The 27,746-nt window shown below is 48.2% G+C and overlaps 1 protein-coding gene across 2 annotated transcripts in view; it reads right to left on the bottom strand.

Annotated features, from left to right (window-relative positions):
* ASIC1 (acid sensing ion channel subunit 1) overlaps nt 1-27,746 on the bottom strand; it is a 547,380-nt gene that overhangs the window by 65,815 nt on the left and 453,819 nt on the right. For both annotated transcript variants that reach the window (XM_086959338.1, XM_086959330.1), the window contains 2 exons: nt 4,438-4,588; nt 2,053-2,180 (listed from right to left, as the gene is read on the bottom strand). In XM_086959338.1, coding sequence (XP_086815464.1) covers nt 2,053-2,180; nt 4,438-4,588 — 279 coding nt within the window. The remainder of the gene's footprint in view (nt 1-2,052; nt 2,181-4,437; nt 4,589-27,746) is intronic.

The following is a 27,746-nucleotide window of genomic DNA, read 5'->3' as shown; positions in this document are numbered from 1 at the left end:
GATGGTGTTCCTGTGGATGATGGCGATGCCTCCCCCGGTCTGATTGCCGCGGTCCCTCCGGGTGATTTTGTATCCGTCCGGGATGGCGATGGCGATGTCGGGTGCTGAGGAGGCGTTCATCCATGTTTCCATGAGGAAGGCGACGTCTGGTGACGTTGTGTCGATCAGGTTCCAGAGCTCTACGGCGTGTCTGTGGACGGAGCGGGTGTTGAGCAGGATGCACTTGAGGTGGTTGCTGCTGGTGCTCGGCTTGGTGGGTGCGGGTGCCGTGCAGGTCCGGGTGCAGGAGAACTTGCAGTAGTGGCAGCTGAAGGGTCCGTGGGTGCGTCTCGGGGTGGCTCGGTAGCATCCAGGGATCCGGCCGGCGTTGAGTGCGTTGAGTTTGGTGGCGTTGTAGGTCCGGCGGGTGGTCTGGTGTTTGCGGGGGCCAGGGGTCCGGGCGCTGGGCGCGGTCCAGGCGCGGACAAGCGCAGACGGGCTTACCTTTGGCGCACCTTCGGCACACAACCGGCGTGCCCGCTGCACGTCAACGCTGTGCGTACGGTCACCATTTATGGTGAAGTGGGAGGGAGGGAGGAGCAGCTGGGATGCGGGAGCGGGGAGGGCACAGAAGAAAAAGGGGACGTGGCCTTAAGCACGGTGGCGGGAAGCGGGGAGCGGGGCGGGTGGTCACAGGGGGCAGAGGGAGACGGCACAGGGAAATACCAACGAGGAAAATACAGTACAATGCCACAAAAGGAGACAAAAACAGGTTAAAACAGCAGAAGGGGAGAAAATAACAACGTAGTTAACACAGGAGCGCCCGCAAATGCAGCGGGGGCGGGGTCGACGAGGCAGGCTCAGCGAGGCTGAGTGCAGCAGCGGGGCGGGGTGGCACACGCTACAGCTGGTGGCCGTGCGGCGCGGGGGTGTCCTGAGAACAGGTCAAGACAAGTTTGTTAGTTCAGTTCACAACCTACTGAACGTTAGTTCAGTAGGTTGTGGCACAACTTGTGGACTGTACATAGGCTCTTGAATTGATTCATTTTCCTCCCCGTCACTACCAGTGAAGGACAGGCACGAATTGGTAATTATATCTCAGGCCAAATAATAGTTAAAGATCGTGATCATTTACAATTTGTAAATTATAGTACAAAGATGTAACAGCAGCTGAGCTTTTGGGACTGCAGAAGTTCCTTCTTCACGGATATGCTTAAAGCCAATTCTACATCATCACATGATCAGGAAGGCCATCATTTTTAAGCAGTCTTCCCGTCTACTGATGCAACATAGTAAATAGGTTTCTGGTATAGTAGGGGTGGGTGGGGTTTGTGTGCCCGAATTTTGATGTTGCTTTTGGTCCTATTACACCCTTTCTCCTAAGCCACAATCGTCAGAGAAGGCACCCGTGTGGTCTTGAAAACTGCCATACTGCACCTTCTTTGACATTATTTCGGTAGTCAAGCAAAAGGTCTCGCTGCTTATAACATACCTAAGTTGTTTTGCAACTCCACAGCAACAAACAACCTCGTTAAGTAGGAGAAACCTCAAACACACTGGAGCGATGGATGCCCTTGAGGTGTGTGGAGACACCGACAGAGAAGGCTATGGAACATTTGGCAGGGTGGTTACAAGTAACAGAAAAACTGAAGGCAATACAGGCAGTGCTTAATTTGAGCAGGTGCTTGCAGGTGCTCAGCACCGGCACCTAATCCTCAGAACCTGTGCTTATAGCACCGGTTAAGGACACACTCATTTGGAAGGCAGCCTGATTTTCCACAGAATCACAGGATGTTGAGCCACCCTGAGACTCAAACCCAGTTCCCCAGCTCCGAAATCGGCAGCTCTAGCCATTAGGCAAAGTCCTCTCTAGAATAATAAGTGCCGGGACTCTAGTTCAGAGGCAGTTTACACCAGCACATTTCTCCGGTAAGCGCTGCCTCCTGAGGAGAGCCCCGGCACATTTTATTTTACAAATTAACCACTGAATACAGGTGAATGGCTTGGAAACAAGGCTTCTTTCAGGGTTATCCATGCATTCCCCGCCCAGGCACAGCACCCTTGGCACCATACCCTCTGCTCCTGGCAGGATACAAAGGTCTGGAATCCTGGCGCCACACCGAATCCCAGCTGATCAATGAAGGGCGGCTCGTCCTGACTGTGGATCTGAACTTTGATGCCCGCTTCGAAGGAGGTCTCATCTGTAAAACAGCAATGTGTATCATGTCAACAGGAGCTGCTCGTCCCACGAGTTTATAGTCCCATAAGAAGTCAAAACAGCCAAAGAGTGGTCACATATTCAAGCACACTTCGGGAGGGGGGAGAGGGAGCGATAGAGAGAGGGAGAGAGAGAGGGGAAGAGAAGGGGAGAGATACACAGAGAGAGGGAGAGAGAGGGAAAGAGGGGATACACAGAGAGAGACAGAGAGGGGAAATAGAGGGAGAGGGAGAGGGAGAGGGAGAGGGAGAGAGAGAGGGAGGGAGAGAAGTGGGATAAGGGGAGAGAGATACAGAGAGAGAGACAGAGAGGGAAATAGAAGGAGAGGGAGAGAAAGATGGGGGAGAGAGACAGAGAGAGAGAGGGTGGGGGAGAAGTGGGGAAAAGGGGAGAGAGATACACAGAGAGAGGGAAAGAGAAGGAAAGAGAGATACACAGAGAGAGACAGAGAGGGAGAGAGAGGGGGAGAGAGAGGGAGGGAGAGAGAGAGAGAGAGAGAGAGAGAGAGGGGGTGAGGGGGGGAGGGCGGGAGACAAAGAGAGAGAAAGCGAGACAGAGAGGGAGAGAGAGAGGGGGAGAGAGAGAGGGAGAGAGAGAGAGGGAGGGAGAGAGGGGGAGGGAGGGCAAGAGAGAGAGAAAGACATAAAATTGAAAACTGATTCCCATAGTGTCAAGGCCCAACCTACTGTGTTAGGTCCTTGCACGGATGGCAGTGGTATCACACAGATGCCTGCAACCAGCATTACATGGAAACTGTTTCAGCTTTTACCTGTCTACAGTGTTGACAAAAGCGGGAGAATGAGGAACTGTCTGAGCATGGGATTCATGGACGTCAATTCATCAAAATGCCAGGGGTAGTGGAAGTGACATCACGTGCCCTTTGACCTCCACTTTCACTCCTACACACATACACTCAAATTCACACATCTACCCTCTCACACATAAACACACTCTCACCCGCAAGCACACACACAACATACATTTAAAAGCATTTTTATTTACCTCAGCTGCAATGGAAGGGCATATTCCTGCTTATTGTACTCCATTTTTATTACACTAGTAGGGAATTATATATTTTATTTATTCACTATTAGTGTAATAAGAAATTGACAGAAAATAAAGAGAGTCGTGCCCCAGCTGCCCCTGTGATCTTGGCACTGACTTTGCCACCTCTGAGGCCAGGTCATAAAGTCAGTGCTAAGGGTCGCAAATGGCAAGGTAGAAGTCGCAGCTGCGACCTCAGATGACCCCTAAATGACTTCCGTGGTGGAATTCGAGGTTCAAGCAATTCTTACATTGTTTTGCTTAAGTTTGCCTGTTAGTTATTTTACTGTAAGTTGGCGGGAGTGCCTGCCATCTGATGGCTTCAGGGGTCACTTATGGTGATAACAATGATAGAAAAGAGGAGCTTGAACATGTGGAGGAAGTTGCAGCCTCCACTGAACCCAAGCCCAGGACACCACAAGTCTCCCGCCACTTGGTGTCCATTTTACAGTAATAATAAAAGATTTCCAATTAGTGTTATCCATCAGCCCAAATCCTGAACTCTGGTTGGTCATTTCAGTACATTGAGGTCAATGATATCTACCTACAATTATATTGCTTCCAGTACATTGCCTACCACTACATCATCATTGTAAATACATTATTGTAACTTTGACCTTTACGTTGTCGGCCTCTCCCTTTGAACAATTATATTCAGACCACTATATTTACCCTGATGAATATAAAGAATGAATATAATAATCACGCATTAGAATGCATGCAATGCAGGAGCTGTATACCTCTAGGCAGTCTTTTCCAACCAACATGGATCGGCCGACTCATGGACTCTGATTGACCTCCTCTCCATCATGTCAATGTTTTCCAGCTATCTGAGTTCTAACTGTTCCTGAGCTTTGGGTGGTCTCCCCGCAGTCATGGCCACCTAGTCCAGCCAGGCAGGATCCGACTATGCTGGGGTTGGTTGGTCTCATACCCATCATGGCCTGGTCCTTCAGTACTCTAAGCTCTGACCGTGCTTGGGCTCTACGTGCTTCTCTTGGTTGGTCATCTTACGGCCAGCCAATCCCATGCCTGTCCTCATGCTCTCTATGGATCTCTGCCTTGATAATGTAAAGGGGGTCTTCAAAGGTCTGAAAGAATCATACAATGGTGCAATTGGGGCATTTAAAAGAGGAGAAAAGGTGGCATCTTCTGAAGTGGGGAAGGAGATTGGTCATGATTGAGCACCTCTTTACCTGTCTCTCCCCAAACTGGCATGTATTCATCCTGCTGGATATCCAGCATGAGTTCCAGGCCATTTCCTGTCCCGCCCTTCAGGGTGACAAAAGGCGGCTTCCCGTTCTGACCCGAATTGAAGGTGTAGCACTTCCCGTATCGCGTGAAAACCTGAATGAAAAGAGAACGAGAGTTAGTTGAGTGGTGGAGTAGACCCATGTGGTCAACCAAATGAGATCTATCAGCCTTTTTAAGTAAAAACAACTTCATGGAAAGCAGGGTGATACTGCTCTATTCAGAGGAACACTCAGCTGCCTGATACACCTTCTGCTTATATCACCACACATCGCTAAATGACTGTGCTTGAAGTAAATGTTAATAATATTATTTATACTATATATTTATGCTATGGTAGTGGAAATAAATCTGGTCCAATAACACATTATTTAGAGCAACTGTACTAATAAACACACACTCACACATTTATTACTGCAGTACTAAGGTCAAATCTGTGTTCATTACCACAGTACAGCTAAGTAAACACAAGAGAAACACTTTTTACTGCCTTACCGACTGCATGCGTAAATTACTTCACACAGACAAACAACTCCGAATAGGCACGAGGTGCCCTCAATATGATTTTACCTTACTGCACAAATTTAACTCCGTACATGCTGGTTTCAATTAAAACAAGTACACATTAAAAAATACCATGGAATGAACCATAAATGCAGATGTGCAGAGTATAATGACCCATTTATTACAATTTTGAGGGAACGAAGGGGCATCATGACTCACTCAAGGTGTATATATATTATTGCTCCAAGTTACCCACAGGTCAGGGACGTACTCGAACTATAGTGTACACCCGCAAACCAACAATCATGTCTCGTGCAGCCGAAGTGTTTCGAAATAGATTCCTTCTTCAAAGGCTTGATACACAGAGTTATGTTTGATAACTCCTTTATTCAATCAATCGCCTCCTGATAGGCTACTCAGATGAGCAAGACCCTTAGGTATTCTGGGATATGTAGCCGCCATGTATAAGAGCGTTCGTGGAATCTTTTCTTAAGACCCTCCAATGGGCCCCGAGGCGTGCATGGTCAATTGTAGGTGCTGTAGCTCCATTAAGAACTGGACATGATTTCCAGCTCCCTGGCCCGCTGTTATCCATGCGGTGGTGCAGTCCCCCACGGCTGGGTCGCCGTGTGTTAATTATTGCTCCAAGTTACCCACAGGTCAGGGACGCACTTGCACCACAGTGTACTTCTGCATAGTAACAATCACGTCTCGGGCAGCAGACGCGTTTGATTGAATAAAGGAGTGGTCAAACATAACGCTGTGTATTGAGTGGAATCAATCCTTTGGAGCAATAATATATATATATATATGGGTATTAGTGTTAAAGAGAGAAACTACAGAAGAAGGTGATGTGAAGTGGAGAACGAGAGTGTCTGAGACACTCAGAAGACCACTACCGCTCTCACAGACTTTAGGATGGTTTAATTCAGTCTCACATTTTTAGAATTGAAACATTTTTAATTTCTAATTATTCACAACAAAATCATTGTTATTCGTCTACCTGATATAGCTAACAAGCATTATTAAGGCCCATAGGTCTGGATTGTTTTAGGCATATTTGTTTGTTGTTGTGTGGCTTGCCTGGACATACATATAAACTCAGGATTAAACATTTTATATTTAACCTCCCCAAAAATTCACTTATTTAAACGTCACTGGATCCAGCCCTGCAAGGTTTACAATGGACACTCCATCAAGTAATCAACGTTAGACATGAGTGTGACTCACAACTGTGGCTCCATAGGTTTCTGACATTAAAATGCTGGCATATTTAAAATTTACTATAGTAGTACTACTTCAGGTAAAAATAGGAGAGGTACCCCTTAACTGAAGTCAAGGGAAATGGGGTTCACCAACCAATATAAGGGAATTGCTCTTTTATATTGGGTAGTACTACTTCATACATTTCAATTGCTTATTATAGTCTAGTCATCTGAGTTATGTATATTCAAGTTATGAATACCATTGTTCATATGCGAAGTCGGGGGAATGACCATGAGGGCACCGCCTCGAATGCCACTCCCACCGGTGTGCGTTCTGTCCAGGACAGTCAGGAAAACCAGGGCAGTCCTGGACAGAAATGGCCCCAGGCCGTGGGAAATAGCGCCTAGTGCATCAAGAACATTAATTACATTATTTCCACAGATGGACCCCTACATTGGGTCTGTGCATGGCAAAAGCATAATGACAGTAGGTCCGCCATGTCACCATGGTGTAGTGGACCAGCTGTTAATGGTTTTCTGCCAGAGTGGCTCCCACCCTGAAGGCGGGAGCAGCTTCATGGAAAAAATGCACTTCAGCCGGGTGGAAAGTGCTGCCTCTGCCAATCCAGCTGCATAGCAACTGGTCCGCCAAACTTAAAATTACGTCATTAGAACTGAAGTTTTAAGTTTTGGAGTTTAAGCTCCCATGCACCACTCAGTGTCACCTTTAATAGTTCACTCTGCCTCAGTTTCCGACCTCAGGTTGGACACCAAATGTCCTCTTATCCACTTTCTACATGTACAGCTCCAACATCTTCCACATGAGACTCCAGCTGTTTGATGTCTTGAGACATACTCAGACAGTTTAACAATCTCTATCGCCATATCTAATGTGAGATCTTTAGTTTCCAACACTTTTTTGAGTCCTTTTATGTACTAAGGGTCATTTTGTAAAGACCTGCCCGTGCATGTTGTAGCCAAGCTTCTCAACACAGCCATACAATCACCCCATCCTTGTCACCACAGAAGAGATTCAGATGCAGGTGGTGATTTACACAAATAGTCTATCAGATCTACAACCTAGATCCTTAACAGTAAGAGGACCAGTGTGCAACTGCTGCTGGACCAACACACCAAACTCTGTTCAAAAATGCTGTCCCAGGCAGATGATCAGAATACTAGGTCACAAACCTGCTAGGTTATATGACACAGTCCAACAGATCCCTCAGTGGCTTGGCCTAAATAGGCCAAAACTGGTCTGGGTTGCTTGTGTCCCTGGCTGGAGGACACCTGGCCTGGTAGTTTGGGCAGAACTGTTCTTATTGGAGCAGGACCAAAACTAATTTAAATATGGTTGGGCTCTACTAAGTGGCATGGTGGGCAAAACAATTATGGACGTCTGAGCAATCGCCAGTGGCTGAGATTAATCTGAGCATTCCTTTCATCAATTCCTGCCTTATTTAGAGTTTGAGAAATAGGAAACTGGTCAAAACATAGATGATATCCTTTCCACCATATATCGAGTGCCATAGGCCACAACACACTTGTAATACAGAGTAAAGGACACCCGCCATCTTTGTTGTTTGTTTCAGTAGGCAACACAGGCAGAAGCTTCTTTCATCTCACCAGGATCCTTGATCCATAATTTGTGCTTTGCTTACAGGTTTGTTCCTGGGACGTCAGAATTTCTAATGAATCTGTTTCAGAACATGGTGAGTTTGGATTTCAGTGTTCTATTTTTGCTGGTTCTCAGCTCCCATTACAGATCTAGTGATATTCTATATCCTGCTGGTTCTAGTAAATTTTATAGATCCTCTCGCACATTTATGCACTCAGATCCACACATGTCGCACCCGTTTAATGATCCCTTCCTGTCTCCCAATTGCCGCCACACTGTAATGGCTCCAAATGGCTTCAGTCTCAATGTTTGCATTATCAGTCTAATGAGCAGGCTGTCTTCCCACAGGCCTTTTTCCTTCCTTCTGGCTCAGTTACAAGTACAGCTAATTGAAGATTTTTTCAGACTGTAAGATAAACACTTCCCAGTACGGCAGATCAATCACTGATTTCAATAAAATACCCTTCACTTCTGAAGGCTGTAAACCTGGAACAGTTATGGGAAGATTGAGAAGCAGGGGAATGACGGAAGCTTTAGTGCTAATGAGGGTGGGATTGCCAGGTATGAAACGCAAAACAAGCACAATCCGCCTTGAAAAGAAGTTCAAACCAAGTACAAGTCTTGCAACAAAGATGCTCAGAAGAAGATAAAAGGGAGCAAGGACTGAAAGTAAGCCTGAAATGCTCACCTGTAGGAAGCAGACACCATTAGTTGAGCACAGCTGCTCCTCCTCTATAGTGTGAACTGCTTGATAGCGACAAACTGCTGGCCGGCCCCTGCTTCTCTTCAGCAGTGTGACTCTGTCCCCGCTGGATGTCATCTTTGCTCATGACTACTATTTGAGACTGCGTCCCTTCCTTCGAGGGTGAGGGTGCCAGGGACATATTTGTCCTGCTCACTGCAGGGTAGTAACCATCACTGTGACGACCTTTAGGCTGTGCTTGCCTTGTGATAGCTAGAGGACATGGGTGTCACTCACCTCAGCCCTCATGCCCCTTCCAAATAGATTGATCGATCTATCTATCTATCTATCTATCTATCTATCTATCTATCTATCTATCTATCTATCTATCTATCTATCTAGCTAGCTAGCTAGCTAGCTAGCTAGCTATCTATCGCCAGTGAATGTAAATATGGGCAATTAAAACCTTATTTGGAACAAATGCTTTAATAAACACAGATTCACGCTGCTGTCAGGTGGCATCAAGGGTATCCAGGGCATAGTTCTTTTCCTCCCTCGGGCACACTCCTCTGAATGGCAACTTCCTAAACTGTACTGGCCCTTTCTATCTAGATATACCTTCAAGTAATAGACAACTCACACCACAGCTGCAAAGCATACAGCCAGACAGCACATACTTGGTGAGCTTCAACTCTGCACTTCTCAGCTGACTCCTCTGGTATGGGCTGTGGTGGTACTGGATAGTGACAGGGACTCACTCAGAGATCGAAAGGACACCATCTCGTCCATCACACATTCATCTTTCTACCACAATCGAACACCAAGCAAATTGCAAGGCTGTCTTTAAATCTACAGTCTACTGGCTCCCACAGTGGGTCAGGCAGTGCTTTATGGTAGTGTATTTCCCACACACATTTATTAACAAGGTGCAAAGGTCAAATTCTGTGTTATTACTATAGTACATCCTGAATGCATTAAGAAAACAGTCTATTGTCTCAAAGACTCAATTCTCAGATTAGTTAACAGAACAAATCAACTGGAGATCATGCTCTTACGGTCTAATTTTTGTGATTAAAAAAAATCATGGTCTAAAGCCTACAATCAGGTCCAGTGAGTATAATGTACTTTTTATTAGGTCAAGCCTAGTCAGCGCATGTGCTGACTCTTGACATACTGTATTCACTCATGGGGTTTATACCCCGCCTCCAGCTTCTGATTGTTTTTTGTCGGTGTCCTTTAAAATACGTTCCTTTTAATTGGATAATGGTTCCTGCTTGTCCTACCTTTTTTCTCAATTGTTTAATCCCATGGATCGCCCCCAGGGCTTGTCCTCTTCCACTTGTTTCTATATTATTTTTTGTTCAGAACTCTTTTTTTTAAACAAGCATTTCCCAGGCTCAGCATGGCACCTACTTCACTGATGTTGCGCAGCGCTTCACGACTTCCTCTCCTTTTCCCCTTGCTCAGCGTGGTTCTTTTTGTAAGGAATGTTTCCCTGGTTCAATGCTCTTCACTCTATCTCCCTTGCTCAGCGCAGTTCCTTTTTTTTGGTTTCTTACTATTCTCCTGTGTTGCCGGTCGCAACAGGGTCCACCGGTTTTAGTCTCAGCACATCATTTCACCTTCACCTAACTCCAGCGCCGAACAACACAGCCACCATTCATTGGGCACTTAGAGTACCTTCTCCAGACAAGTCAACCCCCACTTGAAGCATTGCCTACTTTCCCAGCCCCAGCGGCACCCCACCCCGAGAAAAGCGCGCTAGTCTCCTCCTTCTAAGCATCACAGGGGCCCAGGAGGTGATCCAGGAAAAAGCTTGTGGAGACTGGGTTTCTAAACCTGTTCTAACTGTAAATTAAATGCAGTGGGTAATCATTTTTTTATGCAAAATCTTTTGTTGCAAACATATGGCTATCACTTTAAGTTGCCAACAATAACACCGAAAATTTGGTCTACCGGTTTTGGTCACAGTGGACCATTTCAACGTCTGTTAACTCCGGCTCCAAACAACACAGACGCCTTTTATTGGGCACATAGAGCAGCTTCTCCCCAATCCCTACTAGTTTGGCATCTGAGGAGTCCTTGATAAAAGTATTTTGAAGTATTAACGCTGAAGTCCTGCAAGTGGTTTGTAAATGTCACACAAACTCCATGATTATTTTGCTGACTCTAATACAAGTGTGTGGGTCATTTTTTATTTATATTTCAAGCAGTTTCATTAGAGTGAAAAATTATAATCCTGAGATGCAGGTCACTGAAGCAAAATCGACTGATGTATTCCAATAAGCAGTGTAAGCAAACTCACACACATACATAAAAGAAATACTCATAAAAAGGTTGAACAGTGGGAACAAAACATGCCTATGACTGGTGGCTGCATGACTTAGTTACTGATAAAGGTGGTATTCCCTGGTGCTTTACGTTGGGTCAGTACCCGACTGTTCAGATCAGACTGTACTGTACACGGCGATCTGATGGCAATTTTGCAGGACTCCCACCAGGGCCGCACTGGGAACCCAAAGTAGCCCTGGCAATAATGTTGGATCAGCACCACCCCTCCCCACGCAGGGGCTGCAAGTGTGAAGCACTGCTGCTTTTGTTACTGGACGTCGATATTGCAGCACTACTGCAAAACTGGCCACCAGTTACAGAACCGGCCCAACCGCTTCAAAACCGCCACCCACCCTTGCAGTCTCCCAGGGAAATGCCCGATGCCCGCTACGGCCAGTCTGTCCCTGACTCCCACTCCTTATCCAGCCACAAGGCTAACAACACTGAACTATGGCAATATGTTTTTCTGAAGGAAGCCCCAGCCAACAGCAGCGGGTGTGATATTTTATAAAAGCTCCTTGCTGCCCGGGTCCGTATTTAAGTTTGTCCAGTTAGTAACTGACGCACATGGGTTGCCCACGGCACCCAGCAGATTGCTGCACTCATGTACTTAACATGCATTATCTATATATACAAAACTGTGGAGCAGGAAGGGTGCAGAGTTTCTCCGTTCTCATCCTCAGCCCCTCTTTCTGTCACAGTTAGAACCCTGCCTTCTTGGTGTTGATAATTTCCATGTGTATAAACAGGAGCGACGTTGAAACGCCTAAGGATGCTTATATTTGCTAGTTTACATATTACAGTGGAGCCCTCACAATTCTCAACTCAATATGTGAGGCGCTCATCTGGACCAGGATTTTTCTTCACTTTCAGGTACTTGTTTTTCACTGTCTCATGCCACATTTCATGTTGCTCGACACTGTGCAAGTATTTGTCCTTATTCATCATCACACACTAGCACCATCAGTGGTGCACTAGTACCACACCAACATACTTACTTAAGACACAGGGATTTGACCCAGAACCAAGACAGACACAATGAAGACGTGAGTGGATTAGCTATTTTCTGAGCCCTGAGAAAGTTCCAGGCATATCGGTTATAGGGGGCGAAACACGTGTCAGCTGTCTGCACACATCGTACTGTAGATAAACGACATATTTCACCCCTACTTGAACATGGAATTACTCAACTCTAAATAAAGAAGAAATTGTCAAGCAATGAATGGATGTCACCTTGATTCATTTTGAAAGGGAGGACACCCCTATTCTGGTTTGAAATACTTCATGACTGGGGTAAATAGGGTCCAAGCCCTATTGAGAGGTTCTCACACAGCAAAAATTGGGTATTTTGATTGACAGGAAGAGGGTGCAGGACCCTACATATTCCCTTCAACAATGGCTTCTAGCATGGCTATTTATGTTTGCTTGCTGGGTAAGCATGAGACTGTTCGGTGGATGGCTGAATTAGTAGAACATAGCACATTGTAAGTGAAATTCCTCATTAGCTTCGGTCCACAACCAACCAGGAAAAGCTGCACAGACCTATGGCTGAAGGATCGCAAGATGACGGCTGTCTTCATTGTCTTCTTGGAATTACCAACTGCAGGCATAGCTATGACACGTACAGAATATTTATAGCTCATCTCTCACATACATTTCATTTGTTTTAGAATGCTGGGAAAGCCTGGTTTTACTAATCCACTCAGCTATCATCAAAAAATGCAGATCTGTTCTTTGCAGCAGGCATATTAACCCTCTGCGCTACTTTATGCAGAGTCAAAACTGCCATTGGACAAAACTCCATTTCTCTCTCTCTCTAGCAGGAACATTAATCACAAGAGCTAGCATGACATTTTTATTACTGCCTGAAAGCTGGGCGCACATGGAACTCTGCAGCAAGTGCCTTTCAATCGTAAGTTATTGCTCAACACAGATCCCCCCCCCCCCCCCGGCACCCCCCCCCAGGTCAGTGCACCCCTCTAGGTCAGCGGCCAGTGCAGCCGCACCAGTCACACTGCCCTAAAGCCAGCCCTGCAGATAGGGGTGTGTTGAGATAGGGGTTTGACTCTTGTCTCCTGAGCATCGGCTGTGTGTTGTCCACCACTTCCCGTCTCGAATTCCTCAAGCCAACTCAGACCTTTCTTCCCTATTGGCAACTCGGAGTGTCAGCCACCGTGGGAAGTGACTGGCAATGTCCCCCTGTCCTAGCTTTCAATGTATTTATTTATTTGAAAAGTTTTATATAGCGCTGGCTAGAGCCGGAGGTATCAGAGCGCTTCACAATAACATAAGAAAAACGTAGAAGACAGTTAAACCCGATATCACAAGCCGCGAGCAAATACATCACATTATAACATAAGCGAGGAGAGGAGTAAGGGTGAAAAACGTGCTATTTCAAACAATGTAGGGGACAAGAAATATAAACATAATATACAATGGGAATACATTAGTGTTGGAGACGCTAGGAATGTAATGAGCAGTGGGTGAGTGAAATGATGGTACGGAAGGAAAACTGACAAAGCGAAGTAGGGGGAAGAAGAAAGTTCAGTCCGTGTTGTAGGTGGGGGGGGGGGGGGTTGGGGGTAAGGACCCCAGTATAAGTTGAGAAGGTGGAGTTTGAGGTCTTTTTTAAAGTTGAGGAATGGAGGGCTTGATTTTCTTGAGGTGGCGGAGGGTATAGAGTGCTCCTTTGGCCGAGTTTTTTTATATGGTCTGTTAGGTCAAGCTTTTTATCAAGTGTGAAACCCAGGGATTTCGCCAAATCAGATAGGGAGAGTGAGCAGTTGAGGGCATTCAGGTCAGTGATCCAGCTTTGGATGGGGAGCCGATTATTTTTAGGTGAGAAAAGAATGATTTCAGTTTTTTTAGGGTTTAGTTTGAGATGCCTGTCGTCCATCACTGTTAAAAAAAAGGGAGCCTACCCCGTGACCACAAAGCACATAGAAACACTTGCAGGTAAGTTTCAAGTTTGCAGATCTAATTCCTGTGCTGTACAATGTAAGCTCGCAGCAAAAGCCAGTGCGGCAGGAGTAAGCTTTGTCAGGGCTTTAAGTGGGCCGGGTCTCACCTGTGCTGAGCACCAGCAGTTTTTAAAGGGGTCCTCGAAACGTGTCTATATCGGGCTCTGTTTTGTGCCCTGGCACAAGCGGTCCGTTTTTTCTGGACTCCAGTGACAGCAGGCACATCGATGTGCGCGTACTCACACTGCTCGCTTCTCACTAGTGGAGAAGTTACGGCATGACGTCATGCCAGGTGAGTGTTGGAGAGGAAAGGAAATCCTTTAAAGAGAGTCATTTTCTCTCTGGATTTCCCTTCTCTTTTTGAAACTCAGGAGCAGCAACATTGTCGTGGTGTCACCAGGGCTTTAAGTGGAAGCTCTTTCAATATTCTACACAAGCCATAGTTGCTGTTATTTTTCTATTGCAGCCAACAACCATTGACAATGCCAATAGTCCTGACTTGTTGTAGGTATGATGTTACTTGTTGTATCATGTATGTAGATGCAATGATAGGAACTGCAAAATACAAGACGGGCAGCACACTAAGCACAGAATTTTAGCATAAGTGCTTTAAGCCACGCCCTTAATTACATTGGCCACGCCCCTTTGAGAGACCCTCCAGTTTTTTCATCTCACTTAAAGCCCTGAGCTTAGTATTGCAGTCGAGCTCAAGGAACAGACCAAAGCATGCCTTGCTGTTATTTTCACTTTGAATAAAAGGGAAACAGTAGCTAGAAAATCATCTTATTTTATAATTTGTTTAGACACTGCTTCTCACTCCCAGCTCTGCGTGCCCTGCTCTACGTACTCAACGGTGCGTACCCAGCTCTGCGTGCTCAGCCCTGCGTGCCCAGCGGCGGATGCCATGGGCGGCCTCTAGGGGCGCTCTGTCCCACAGTGCCCAGAGCACTTCAAATACTAATTAGCCGCTCTTGTGTGATATTTTTCAAAGGCCCCTCACGCTAATACATTAAAGTAACTGGATTTAACCGCACATTTGGACTTTGATGCTGCAGTTTTGTTGCGTCACTTTACATAAATGTAGTCTACTTCTCTTAACCTTTGGACGTTCTCTCCGGTCGGGACCACTCGCAGTAGCACAGGGTCATGAGAGGTGCACTGGGTAAGAACTGTGAACAGGAGGCAAAAAAATGGAAGGAAAGAAGGGGACAGAAACGACGGAGGAAAGCGCTCAGAGGGAGGAGGAAGACGCACTCGTTTGAGCGAGGAGAAAGTAAAAGTGATGTGTTAGGAGAAAAAGGAGGGAGGAAAATGAGCAGGGGCGGCTAGTGACATTTGAAAGTGGTGTGGCGTAAATACTGCACTGTGGCGAGCGCGCGCAGCGAGCGAGGCCCAACCACCTATGGGGGATTCGGGGGTTCTTCCATGAGAGCATTTTTAAAAAAGAGTGGGCAAATGGTGCATTTTTAAGCACCCTGGACTCACACAGGCACACTGCTCACCCTGTGCTTACACAGACATCACCAACCCTGCACTGTCACAGACATCACTCACCCTGGACTCACACAGGTACACTGCTCACCCTGCGCTCACACAGACATCACCGACCCTGCACTGTCACAGACATCACTCACACAGGCACACTGCTGACCCTGCGCTCACACAGACATCACTCACCCAGGACTCACACAGGCACACTGCTCACCCTGCGCTCACACAGACATCACCGACCCTGCACTGTCACAGACATCACTCACACAGGCACACTGCTGACCCTGCGCTCACACAGACATCACTCACCCAGGACTCACACAGGCACACTGCTCACCCTGCGCTCACACAGACATCACCGACCCTGCACTGTCACAGACATCACTCACACAGGCACACTGCTGACCCTGCGCTCACACAGACATCACTCACCCAGGACTCACACAGGCACACTGCTCACCCTATACTCACACAGACATCACTCACCCAGGACTCACGCAGGCACACTGCTCACCCTGCGCTCACACAGACATCACTGACCCTGCACTGCCACAGACATCACTCACACAGGCACACTGCTGACCCTGCGCTCACACAGACATCACTCACCCAGGACTCACACAGGCACACTGCTCACCCTATACTCACACAGACATCACTCACCCAGGACCCAATTTTGTTCACTCTCCCTTGCTCTTTAAAATGGTTGTGCCTGTGCATACATTAGTGCAGACGCAGTGTGTCAAGTTTGTCCACCCTAACTACGCAGCCTCCTTTCAGCTGCTTTGCGAGCTTGGGAGCGGCCTGACGCAACAGAAGGCCTGTTTACGCCAGCCACCACTGGCGAGTCAGACTATGATATCACCAAATCCATACAATGCTCATCCTTTAGAGATGCCACAGTCTGCTCAACATCTCGGCATTTTGCTCAAGTTGACACTCCACACTGTTTGTGAGGCCTGTCTGCATGAAGCGCTAGAGCCCGTAGGTTTCCATATTGAAAACATAATGCAATGCCCCATTGAAGCGACAGTAGCAAAACTCTACTAAAGCACTGCCGCATGACAAAATGAACAATGCACACATTCTGAACTGAAAACTGGCTAGCCCATCAATATACATACAACTGTGATGAGCAAAAAACACGGAGCATGTATATGTTTCACTTTTTAACAATCATTGTTGCTTAGATTTAGGTGACCGTTTTGACCAATAATTGGTAATTGTCTGTCCACGGTTACACAACGTTGTGTTTCATCTATCCCTTAAAGAGAATAATATTCATAATGTGTATAGAACCGTTCACAAAGCGACTCGTCAAATGGATGGTGATGTTTACGTCAGAGTGGATGACGTAGGACTGCTAGGGTTCGAACCTGGGATTGCTGCTGCAAAGGCTTAATCCATGGAACTATCCTACCAGTTGGAAGTAATCTAGAATAGACACTCTCGCTCTGTTCTGCTACTGATGACAATTGTTTGACATGCAACAACTTCAAGGTCGGAAACAGAGCAATGATGTTATAGCGCTATACATTATCTATGTGAAGAGGTGGTGAGATGAACGCATGAACACTTTAACAAACTGACAAATCAATGCAGTACTCGCGAGGGGGGTTGCAGGGGGGTTGCGGGGGAGGGGGTCACGGTGGGGGGTGCGCCATGGGAGATAACATTAAGAAAACTTATGTGAGAAGTTGGCCTGATATGTAGTGTTTCCAATTCTGGAACCACTGGGTATCAGTCCAAACAAACCACAAAGATGTCAGGTTGTAAGTCAACCTTGTAGACAAGCTATCCTAGTGGTAGCATGGACTAAGCAGCCTTAAAGGCTTAACTTAAGAGGTCGTGTTAAGCGAGCTTGTTTTACCACATACAATCCTGTAATCAAATGAAAGGACACCACACAAGTATATATTGTAAAAATATATGTATTTATTTCTAAATTACTCCCCAGTACTCTTTATGAGGAAAGGGGCACAAGCGTTAAATCAAAAGCACTGTTACACATATAAAGTTGCACGTTTATGGATGAGGGCGGGTGGCCACTCAGACCATATATTAAAAAAGTGGTATAAGTAACACTTTACGAACAATGGTTAGGCCTAGGGCCTAGAGATTCGCTGGGAGCAGTCAGGACAAGCAATGAAGAAGTCGGGAGTAGCCCACAGGAGACGGGTGCAGCACGGAAAGTGCGGCGCGCACCAATGCACTGTCAATGGTGCGTAAAAGTCAATTAAAGTGAATTAAAAGATACTTCCGCTGAACCTAGGAACACAAAACTTTAGACACAGACCCTAGAGGTGTGTACCAGTGTAAAGACACCGGCGTTGCAAAGTTACCTCACCCACAGGCCGTGGGTGCACAGGGTCGAAGTGGCGTCGGGTTCTGTCACGCAGGTTCTTGGTGCTTGGAGCTGTTGCAGCTGCAGGTGCTGTGAAGCAGAAGTGTCCGGTGCGATCCAAGGGTGGATCGAAGTAGAAAAGTACCTGAAAGCAGAGGGGACAGAGTCTGGGTCACTCAGCAGTGACCAGGGTGGAACCAGGACGGAACCAGGCAATGTCGGGCGCAATCAGGCGGTTGTCGATAGGCTTCTCTCCGCTGTCACGTGGGCTCTGGGGCATCTGCGACGTCCAGGAGCAGGTCACGATCTGTCCCACGTAGGCTCTCGCCGTCAGCACCGTCGGCTTCAAGATTGCAGCAAACAGCACTTGGCAAAAGCAATCCACGCGGAACCGGGAGATTGCTTATCACTCGAACCAGGAGGGTCAGAGTGGGTGCTCCTTTTCAGAGGAGCTGGTGCAGATCTGGAGCAACCAGAAAAGCAAGTCGGATTTCAAAGTTCTTCGGCACAGGGGCCACAAGCCAGCTGGCAAGTGACCGGGCCAACGCGTCGAGCGCACACAAGCAGAAGGGCCCCACGCAGCACTCAGCGAGTGTGGAGGGGTGAGCTTTGGTGCAAGTGGAGCTCGGGGCTGGGGCTTCTCAAACCCCGGTGTACAGCTTCGAGGGTCACTCGTGGGCCGCACGGTCAGCGTCTCGTGGCCTTTTCAAGATGGCGTGCCCCACGCTTCCGGTCGCCTCCACGGGTCTCAGCTCTGCAGGGACTGTGGATCGGGCAGGTAGAAGGCAGGCAAGCTTGATCTCGTCGATCTCTGTCGCTCGAGTTCCGGCGGGAACTGCAACAAAGCAAGGGTCGAGGGCTGGATGGTGCCTGTTTGCACAGGGTGGTCACTCCTTGACCACAAGGGAGATTCTTCAGTCTTCTCACGTCGTGTAGAAAGTCGAAGGGTCCAGATTTCGTTTCTTATGTTTCTTCAGGATGATCTGAGTTGCATTGGCACTGCTCCCCCTCTTATTCCAATCTGAGGGGTGGATCTCCTGCTAGGTCCCTCCCCTATGGGTGGGACCAGGAAGAGGGGTGGTTACACCCCCTTTCCTTTGTCCAGGTCTCACTGGAGCTGGGGCTGGGCTGCCCCAGAACCGGTTTGACCGGATTATGCAAGGGGAAGCCTTGTGCTCCCCAGGCACTGTCTGGTTTCATTCAAACCTCCCTGCTACAATCCACTATCTCCTGTCTGGGGTGGTGTCACACCTCCCTGTGACAGGAAATCCTTTGTCCAGGCCTCCTCTGCTGAGTTTCAGTCAGCAGCAGGAGGTCAGACATGTGTCTGTGGCAGAAGCATCCATTTTGTGGATCTGAGGCTCTTTTAAAAATCAACCGCGTTTTAGCAAAAGTAACATGTCGTCCCCTCTAGAGGGGTGGAATGCTACCCCCGTCGCCAGGACTGGCGAGGGGGTAGTATTCCAAATCGTATGACACCTTACACGACATGTTTTGATAAAGCCAAACCAAAGTTGACATATAACCGCGAGGATTATAATGCACTTAATAGTATATGGTTTGGCATTATCCCGGAACAGCTAAGGGAATTGGTCCCGACAGCTGCAGACAGGCTCAGCTCATGCTAGAGCACCATCTCACATTAAACCACGCACTCTGCCTTCAGGATTGTTAAGGCCTGCCATAGGAGTGGCTCACAGGTTTATATGTGTCCAGATAGGTTTAGATATAGGCATACTATATCTAAGCAAGGGGTGATTACACCACCTTGCCCCAGCTGAGTGATCAGCCAGTTGTGTCAATTTTAGATAGCCAGCCAGGGGTGGCAAAAGATATGCTGCAGCCCCTGGTAGGCCTTGGATGCACCTATGCCCTGGGCACCTATAGTGCTCTGTACAGGGGCTGATAAGGTGACCCAAGCCAATCTAGTTATGCACCTAGGGTACATGGAATCCATTTTACAGAGAGAGCAGATAGCCTGGGGCCCTGATTAGCAGGGAACCAGGCCAACTAAGTCGAAAACCAGCTAAACACAGGGCAAAAAATCTGGGGTAACCATAGTCAGGTAGCCACCTTCCTACAACTTACCTGACCGCCTCTGCTCCTGGTCCGCGTTGGCGCCTCATCTCCAAACAGGAACTGGAACAGGAACAGCAGCACCGAGTGGCAACCCCTAAGCCAATCTGCAGCGCCAGGGCACAGTTAATCCTCGACCGCAGCACGCCCATTAGGAGACCTAATGGGCATGCGCTAACAAGTTAAAACACAAGTGCGCATGCGTGGGCACGGTGCGAAAATTCGCCCTCCGTCCCCACTCATGCGCACTTGTGTTGTGCTGCTGCCCCCATGTCTGACAATGCATGTCAGTCAACATGACGCGCGGTCTGACGTCATGCTGGCTGGCATGCATTGTCAGTTCTCCCTCGGCGTCGGTCTTTGAACTTAAGTAAACTATTCAGTTTACTTAAGTTCAGAAACGTCGGAGCTGCGGGTGGCTGCGGGTGGGGGGGCTATGCCCCCACGCCCTAATGGACGCACCGTGCCTGAAAATGAGTGAGAAATGCAGCATGGTGAGAGGCAAGGCGAGGGAGATTAAGATTGGAGGAAGTGTGGGGGGGGGTTGCGACAAAGGTAAACGTACTGCATCATTTATTCACAACACTGATATTTTCTTAAAGAAGCTGACATGACAACAATTCCCTATCTGTCAATATATTTTCCTGGGAATTCACATAAAGCCTGTGGTTAATTTGTAAACAAATAGGTTCCGGGGCTCTCCTCAGGAGGCAAGTTGCACCGCCCAGTTCTCCTGTTAGCTTCACCTAAAACAGAACCAACTACTAACTATAAAGTTGGGGAGAGGATGTGGCGAAATTGCCAGAGCTGCCAACTTTGGAGCTGGGGAACCAGGTGTGAGGCTCTGCATCAGTGCAACATCCGGTGGTTCTGGGCAAATCACTTAATCGACCTGTACATGAATATGTCCTTAACTGGTGCTTATTAAAAGCGCTGGTGCTAACCACCGGCTCAAATTAAGTGCTGCAAAAGCACCATTACTGTGACTTCCTCTATGCAACAACAGATTTACTGGAGTCTTATATAGCACCTCTATACCGACCTACAGATGTAGAACTATTAAAGAAATTTGCTTTTCAAGTTTATAACCTGCAGGTAGATTATGGCACATTCTACTTCCATGAATTTGGTCGAATTTCCATTCACTCTTTCTTCCTTTCTATCTCTTCAAATGGCCTATTTTCTTTCTCTGGGTCCCTCTGCTCATTGCTCCCTTATACTACTCTGTCAAGTTCAAGCACACCAAGCTGGTTCATAGATCTTGCTATCTTTTATCAACAGATGTCAGAAGATAGAAGGATTCACCAACATTCTAAGTCAATGCACAGAGACTACTACGCCAGAAGCAGTGTCCTGAAAGGAATCCCTATTAATTGTAAAAAAGAAGAGCCAAAACTCTTGTAATTGACGATATTTGTTTACATGCATGATGGGAATAGGGGCTTGGTAACTCAGCTGGCTAATTGCTATGTGACATTCATTCAGTCACTGCTTTTTCAATCAGTGCTGTCTCTATCCCATACTTAGAACAACAAGAAAGGGAACTACAATCCCCAGAATGCAAAGTGTGAGAAGTTGGCCCGATATGCAGCGTTCGCTATTCTAGCGACCGCTATGTATCGTTCCAAACGACCCTTATGATGATTGGTTGTAAGTCAACCTATAGACCAGCTATCCTAGTAGCGTGGATACGAGCAGTCTAAGGCTAAAGACTCGAGAGGGCGTGTTAAGCCAGCTGTTTACCACACATGTATCCCTTGAACACCCAGTGAAAGGACACCACACAAGTGTTATGAAAATAAATGGTATATTTATTTAAGAATCACAACAGCCCTGTACTCTTTATGAGGACAGGGTACTAAGCACAAACCAAATCTCTTAGGAAAATACTTCAAGTGCACAATTAAAACAAGTGTCCGAAGACACGGGAAGTTTAGTGGTCTCGGGCGGACCCGATAAGGCAAGTCGGAAGCGAGGGACTCAGGACCCTAGAGTAAGGAGGCTATGCAGGCACCGAAATGCCGAAGTTACCTAGCCACGAGGGCTGCGGCTGCACAAGTCTTACAGGCGTCGGGGGTCTTCGCTGACGAGCCAGGAGCCGGAAGAAAAGGAGTTGCTGGCCGGCAACCAGTGATGAATAGTTCGTAGAGATCCAAGCCTGGATCAGAGATCGATGATACCTGAAAGCAGAGGGGACCAAGTTCGTACTACTAGCCAGTAGTCAGAGGGTACCAGGAGGGTACCGGTTGGCCGTCACCTCGACCAGGTGAGTGGGCGACGCTAGGCTCTGCAGTCTCACGGACCAGGAGGCGTTGTCGACGACCAGGATGGAGGTGCGAGCTGTCCCACGAAGGATGATGCTGTCGGCGTCGCTGGGCCCAGGATTGGGGCAACAAGACTTGGCAGATCTCAGGGCCACGTGGTAGGCCTAAGATGGCGTCTTGAATGGACCAGGAGGGTCCGGGGTGCTCCTCTCGGAAAAGGGAGCAAGGGCCGATCTGGAGCAACCAGACCAGCAGAGTTGTTTGTCGGTCGTCGTCAAGGAAGGGCACAAGCCAGCGGCTAGTGACCGGACAACGTGCTGAGCAGCGAGCAGAAGGGCCCCACGCAGATCGTGGAGATGCTGGGAGACTGCACTTTGGTGCTGGAGCGGCTCAGGGTCGGGGCTTCTCGGACCCCAGAGCACTCACCAGAGAATTGCTTCGATGGTCGTGCTGGTTAAGAGCGTGCAGGTCCTGATGATGGCCGGTCCCTCGAGGTCTCGTCGCACCCACAGATCACAGCTGAGCTGATGACGTGGGTAGAGGTCAGAGGTGCCAGGGAAGCCGGTTCTCGTCGAGCTGGGCCGTCGGATTCCTTGAGGAAGGACTTACAGCAAACCGCAGAGTTCTTAGATGGTGCCCGCTGATGCAGGGTGACTACTCCTTAGTCACAAGGGAGAAATCTTGAGAAGAGTCTCGAATGTCCTTTCGTAGAAAGTAGTTCTTGATTCAAAGATGATCTAATTTGGAAGGGTCCCCGCTCCGGCCTTTATTCTAAAGAAAGGGGTGGGTACATGACTAGGTCCTGCCCTAAGGGTGGGACCAGGAAGGGGGGTAGTTACACCCCTCTCCCCTGCCGGACTTTCCCCAGGCCAGGGCTGGTGCCCCTGGAACTGGTTCTAACCGGCAGATGCGTAGTGAGCACCGGGGTGCCACTCCGCAGTCACCTTCTCGCAAAAGCCCTACCTACCCAGAATACACAAACCCTGTCTGGGACGGTGCGAACACCGCCCTCGACAGGAAACCCTTTGTCCAAGCTCTCCTCGCTGGAAGGACTCCCAGCAGCAGGAGGTCAGACTCGTGTCTGTGGTGGCAGCATCCATTTTGTGGAGCTGAGGCTTTAGTTAACTTTAACCGGGGTTCACAGTTACGTACATGTCGTGTCCCTCTAGAAGGGCGGAATGCTAACCTCGTCGCCAGAATTGGTGAGGGGGCAGCATCCCGATTCGTATGACACCTTACTCGACATGTTTTGATAAAGCAATACCAAAGTTAGCATTTAACCGCGAGGATTATAATGCACTTAAGAGTATATGGTATGCGATATCATGGAACAGCTATTAGGACTTGGTTCCGCAAGCTGCAGACAGGCTCAGCTCATGCCAGAGCACCATCTCACACGATTCCAAGCACTCTGCCTTCAGGATTGTCAAGGCCTGCCATAGGAGTGACTGATAGGAATCTGTGTGTCCATTTTTAGGGTTAGGTATAGGTATACTATACCTACAGCAAAGGGTGATTACACGACTTTGCCCCAGCTGTCATGCAGCCAGTTGTGTCAAATTTAGGAGGCCAGCCAGGGGTGGCATAATACATGCTGCAGCCCCTGGCAGCCCTGGGTACACCTATGCCCTGAGTTACAGGGTCTGATAAGGTGGCCCAGTACCAATTGGAAATGTACCTAGGGTACATGGAATCCATTTTAAAGAGAGAGCAGTAGGCCTGGGGTCCTGATTGGCAGGGTCCCAGGTCGACTATGTCCAAAACCAGCTAAAACACAGGGCAAAAAGTTGGGGGCAACCATAGTCAGGAGGTACCTTCCTACACAACCCCCCCCCCCCCCAAACGAAAGGAGATAAGGCTATCCTTGTCCAGGTAAGCCTCTATTACCTAAGTGGCCATATAAGGAAGTACCAGCTCTGGCTTGGTTTCCCCCTGTGTCATGGTCCACTAGGCAACCCCTCACCCTAAGGGTATCTGAGGGTCTCCACCATAGGGAATCTCTGTCTCTGGTGTGTCTTGGGAAAGTAAAAGGCTGATGCTGGGATGGAATACTGAAGTGAGGCTCCTCTACCTTTGGGCTCAACTTCCTCCAATCACCATCCATCATGTGTGCCTTTCTTTCTTTAGCTGAGATGCACTGAGCTCTCAGGGTCAGCCTCTGGCTACCTAAAGCTGGAGGCTGGGTCCCTCTGTTTGGCTTACTGGAGGGACAGGTCAGGTCTGGGGTTTTTAGGCCCCATGTTTGGCTGTGCCCAACAGTGTCCAGCTGTGGGAGTTCCCTAACTACTTTTAAGGGGGATCCCTCAGGAGTCTGATTTCTTTTCACTTGGCTAGGTTTACCAGCTTCAGTGATCCTAATCTGTTGATTAAGGGGTTCTTTTGGACAGGGGGCCCTTTGGGGTCCACCACTGGCCTCCCTGATCTCTTCAGCCCTGGGCTGACTGAGACAGGGTAGAGAGGTGCAGGTTACCTGCTCCAGACTGGGTCCCACCTGGGAAGGGTCCACTGCCATCAGGGGCTCTGCCAGGCCAGGCCTGACTACCTCTGGGGCAGTTCCTTCAACAGGGGTAGAGTCAGTTCCCTGAGGAGGCTGGCTCTCACCTAGTGTCTGGGAGGGGGAAGACTCTTCTTCCTCCTCAATGCTCTCTGTTTGAGTGGAGTGATCCATTGTTTCAGGCTTCACAACCTCACTATCTGTCTGAGTAGAGGCTGAGACCATTTCAACCTTGCCAACCTTTTCAGGAGGGCACTCAGTTTGTGTTTGGGCTGTGACTGTCACAGCCCTCCTATCCTGTTCTGGAAAGTCTGTCTGAGCCTGGGCAGTGGCTACCACTGCCCTTCCAACCTTTTCAGGGAGGAATGGTGCTTGGACTGGGGCTGTAGCTATTACTGCCCCACTAACCTGTCTGGATCGGCCTATCATTCTGGAGTGAGTTTCTTGCTCCACCTCAGCCCATGCTGAGAGTTCCAGGTCATTCCCCAGTAAGCAATCTACAGGTAGGTTATCTGTCACTGCCACTCTCATGGGCCCTGTGACATTACCCCAGCTGAGCTTGACTACTGCCATGGGATGCCTTCTCTTCACTCCATGAATGTCTGTCACCTGATAAGTAAAACCAGGGGTCAGTTGAGCAGAGGGGACCAGATGGTCACTCACCATGGTGAGGCTGGCCCCTGTGTCTCTGAATGCCTCAACTTTCTGACCATTCACTAAAACTTCTTGTCTATACTTTCCCAAAATGTGGGGTCCAGTAGTGAAGTTGGCAAACCCCATGCCAGTCTCACAGACAAGAGTGTGGTCAGGGAACCTGGCTAGGCCATAGTCCTCCTGATTGCCCAAAGTAATGCCCACCACATTCTTGGGGGCACTCCCACCACCTGGGGGATTACCACTAGTGGTAACAGGAGGTCTGGGAGTATGACTTGGGGGTATGTTTTCCTTATTGCTATTTTTAGGGCACTTGGCATCACTTTTGTAATGGCCCACCTGTTTACAGGTATGGAAATAAGGTTTCTTCTGTTCTGAAGGAGTGTTCTGGGACCCACCACCCTTGTTGGAGTTTTTGGGCCCTTGGGAAGTCTTCTCTGTGGATTTATCCCCACCCTTCTCTTGAGGCTTGGTTGATTCCTTTTTCTGGTCACCACCCTGGTTTTTAGGCCTAACCCTGGTTCTGACCCATTTGTCTGCCCTCTTACCCAATTCCTGTGGAGAGGTCAGATCAGAGTCTACCAGGTGCTGATGTAATAACTGGTTCTGACAATTATTTAAGATTTGCTCCCTCATAATTAGATTATACAATCCTTTAAAATCAGTAACCTTACTACCCAGTAGCCAGCCTTCAAAAGCCTTAGTGGCACAATCAACAAAGTCAGTCCAATCTTGAGACTGAGTTTTCTGGGTGTCTCTGAACAGCATCCTGTATTGTTCAGTGGTTAAACCAAACCCATCAACCAGTGTATTCTTCAAGATTTGGTAATTGTTAGCATCCTCCACCCTTGTGGTGAGGAGCTTATCTCTACCTTTACCATCAAAGGAGAGCCACAAGATAGCTGCCCACTGACTTTGGGGAACACCCTGCACCGTGCAGGCTCTCTCCAAAGCAGTAATCCATTTGTGGATGTCATCCCCTTCTTTAAAGGGGGGCACTACCTTATTCAGGTGCTTTTTATCAAAACTCCTTTCCCTATTGCTAGGTTTATTGCTGCCACCAGTGGGCTGTAGCCCACATAATTCTTGCTCTCTAGCAAGGGCAAGTCTCTCTTTGGCCAGGGCAAGTTCTTCCCTTTCAATCCTCAGTTTGACTGCCCTTTCTTCAGCTTCATACACTCTCCTCTTAGGGGAAGACATTCCTCTGTGAGAAGAGTTGAGAGAGCCATTGGTTTGAAGGGATCTGCCAGAGCCTCTTGACAGAGATCTGGCTCGTCCATTCCCAATGTTAAGCTGACCTGATAGCGGCCCCTTGGGTCCCCCAGTACCACTGTCATGTTTGCTTAAGTTGGACCTGCTTAGTCTAACGACTTCTACCTGTCCCTTATCTGCCTCATCCCCAGAGGGATCCTCATCCTCATCATCCTCCACATCTTCGTTCTCAGTTGCGAGGTGGATGAGGTCAGGATCGTCTCTGGTTCCCTCGAGCGGAGGCATGTCTCCTTCTGGATTAGAAGAGCTGGGAAGGGTCTCAGCTTTTCTGGCATCATAAGTCTCCAAGAGACCAATCAGAAAGGACGTTGTGGGGTTAGACCCCTGCTTGATCTTCCTGGAGTGACACACTTGTCTTAACTCCTTGAAGCTCAGCACAGTATATCTTGAAGGGATGACCTGTGGAGGGTCAACTGACACAAGGGGAGACTCAGAGTTTCCTCCTTTGTCCGACATACTGTTTCTAGTGTGGTGTAAGTGATGCACCTACCTACACTATGTGTTTACCTACTGATCCCTTGCTAAGAGTTGCAGCCAAGGTGTGCTAGGCCTTGAGGAGCTGCAACAGCTGGTTCAGTAGAACTCAGAGTATTCTAAGCTTAGTTATATGTACTAACAGTACTTATGTGATCTTTCAACAAGATATTCTTAGGATACGTGTGGTAAAACAACAGCAAGCTCAAATCCCAACCGCTGCTCACCAATGTGAGAAGTTGGCCCGATATGCAGCGTTCGCTATTCTAGCGACCGCTATGTATCGTTCCAAACGACCCTTATGATGATTGGTTGTAAGTCAACCTATAGACCAGCTATCCTAGTAGCGTGGATACGAGCAGTCTAAGGCTAAAGACTTGAGAGGGCGTGTTAAGCCAGCTGTACACCACACATGTATCCCTTGAACACCCAGTGAAAGGACACCACACAAGTGTTATGAAAATAAACGGTATATTTATTTAAGAATCACAACAGCCCTGTACTCTTTATGAGGACAGGGTACTAAGCACAAACCAAATCTCTTAGGAAAATACTTCAAGTGCACAATTAAAACAAGTGTCCGAAGACACGGGAAGTTTAGTGGTCTCGGGCGGACCCGATAAGGCAAGTCGGAAGCGAGGGACTCAGGACCCTAGAGTAAGGAGGCTATGCAGGCACCGAAATGCCGAAGTTACCTAGCCACGAGGGCTGCGGCTGCACAAGTCTTACAGGCGTCGGGGGTCTTCGCTGACGAGCCAGGAGCCGGAAGAAAAGGAGTTGCTGGCCGGCGACCAGTGATGAATAGTTCGTAGAGATCCAAGCCTGGATCAGAGATCGATGATACCTGAAAGCAGAGGGGACCAAGTTCGTACTACTAGCCAGTAG

This window comes from Lissotriton vulgaris, chromosome 1_1 (assembly GCF_964263255.1).
Source record: "Lissotriton vulgaris chromosome 1_1, aLisVul1.2, whole genome shotgun sequence".
Classification (NCBI taxonomy): Eukaryota; Metazoa; Chordata; class Amphibia; order Caudata; family Salamandridae; genus Lissotriton; species Lissotriton vulgaris.
This window is presented reverse-complemented; position numbering and strand designations above follow the sequence as displayed.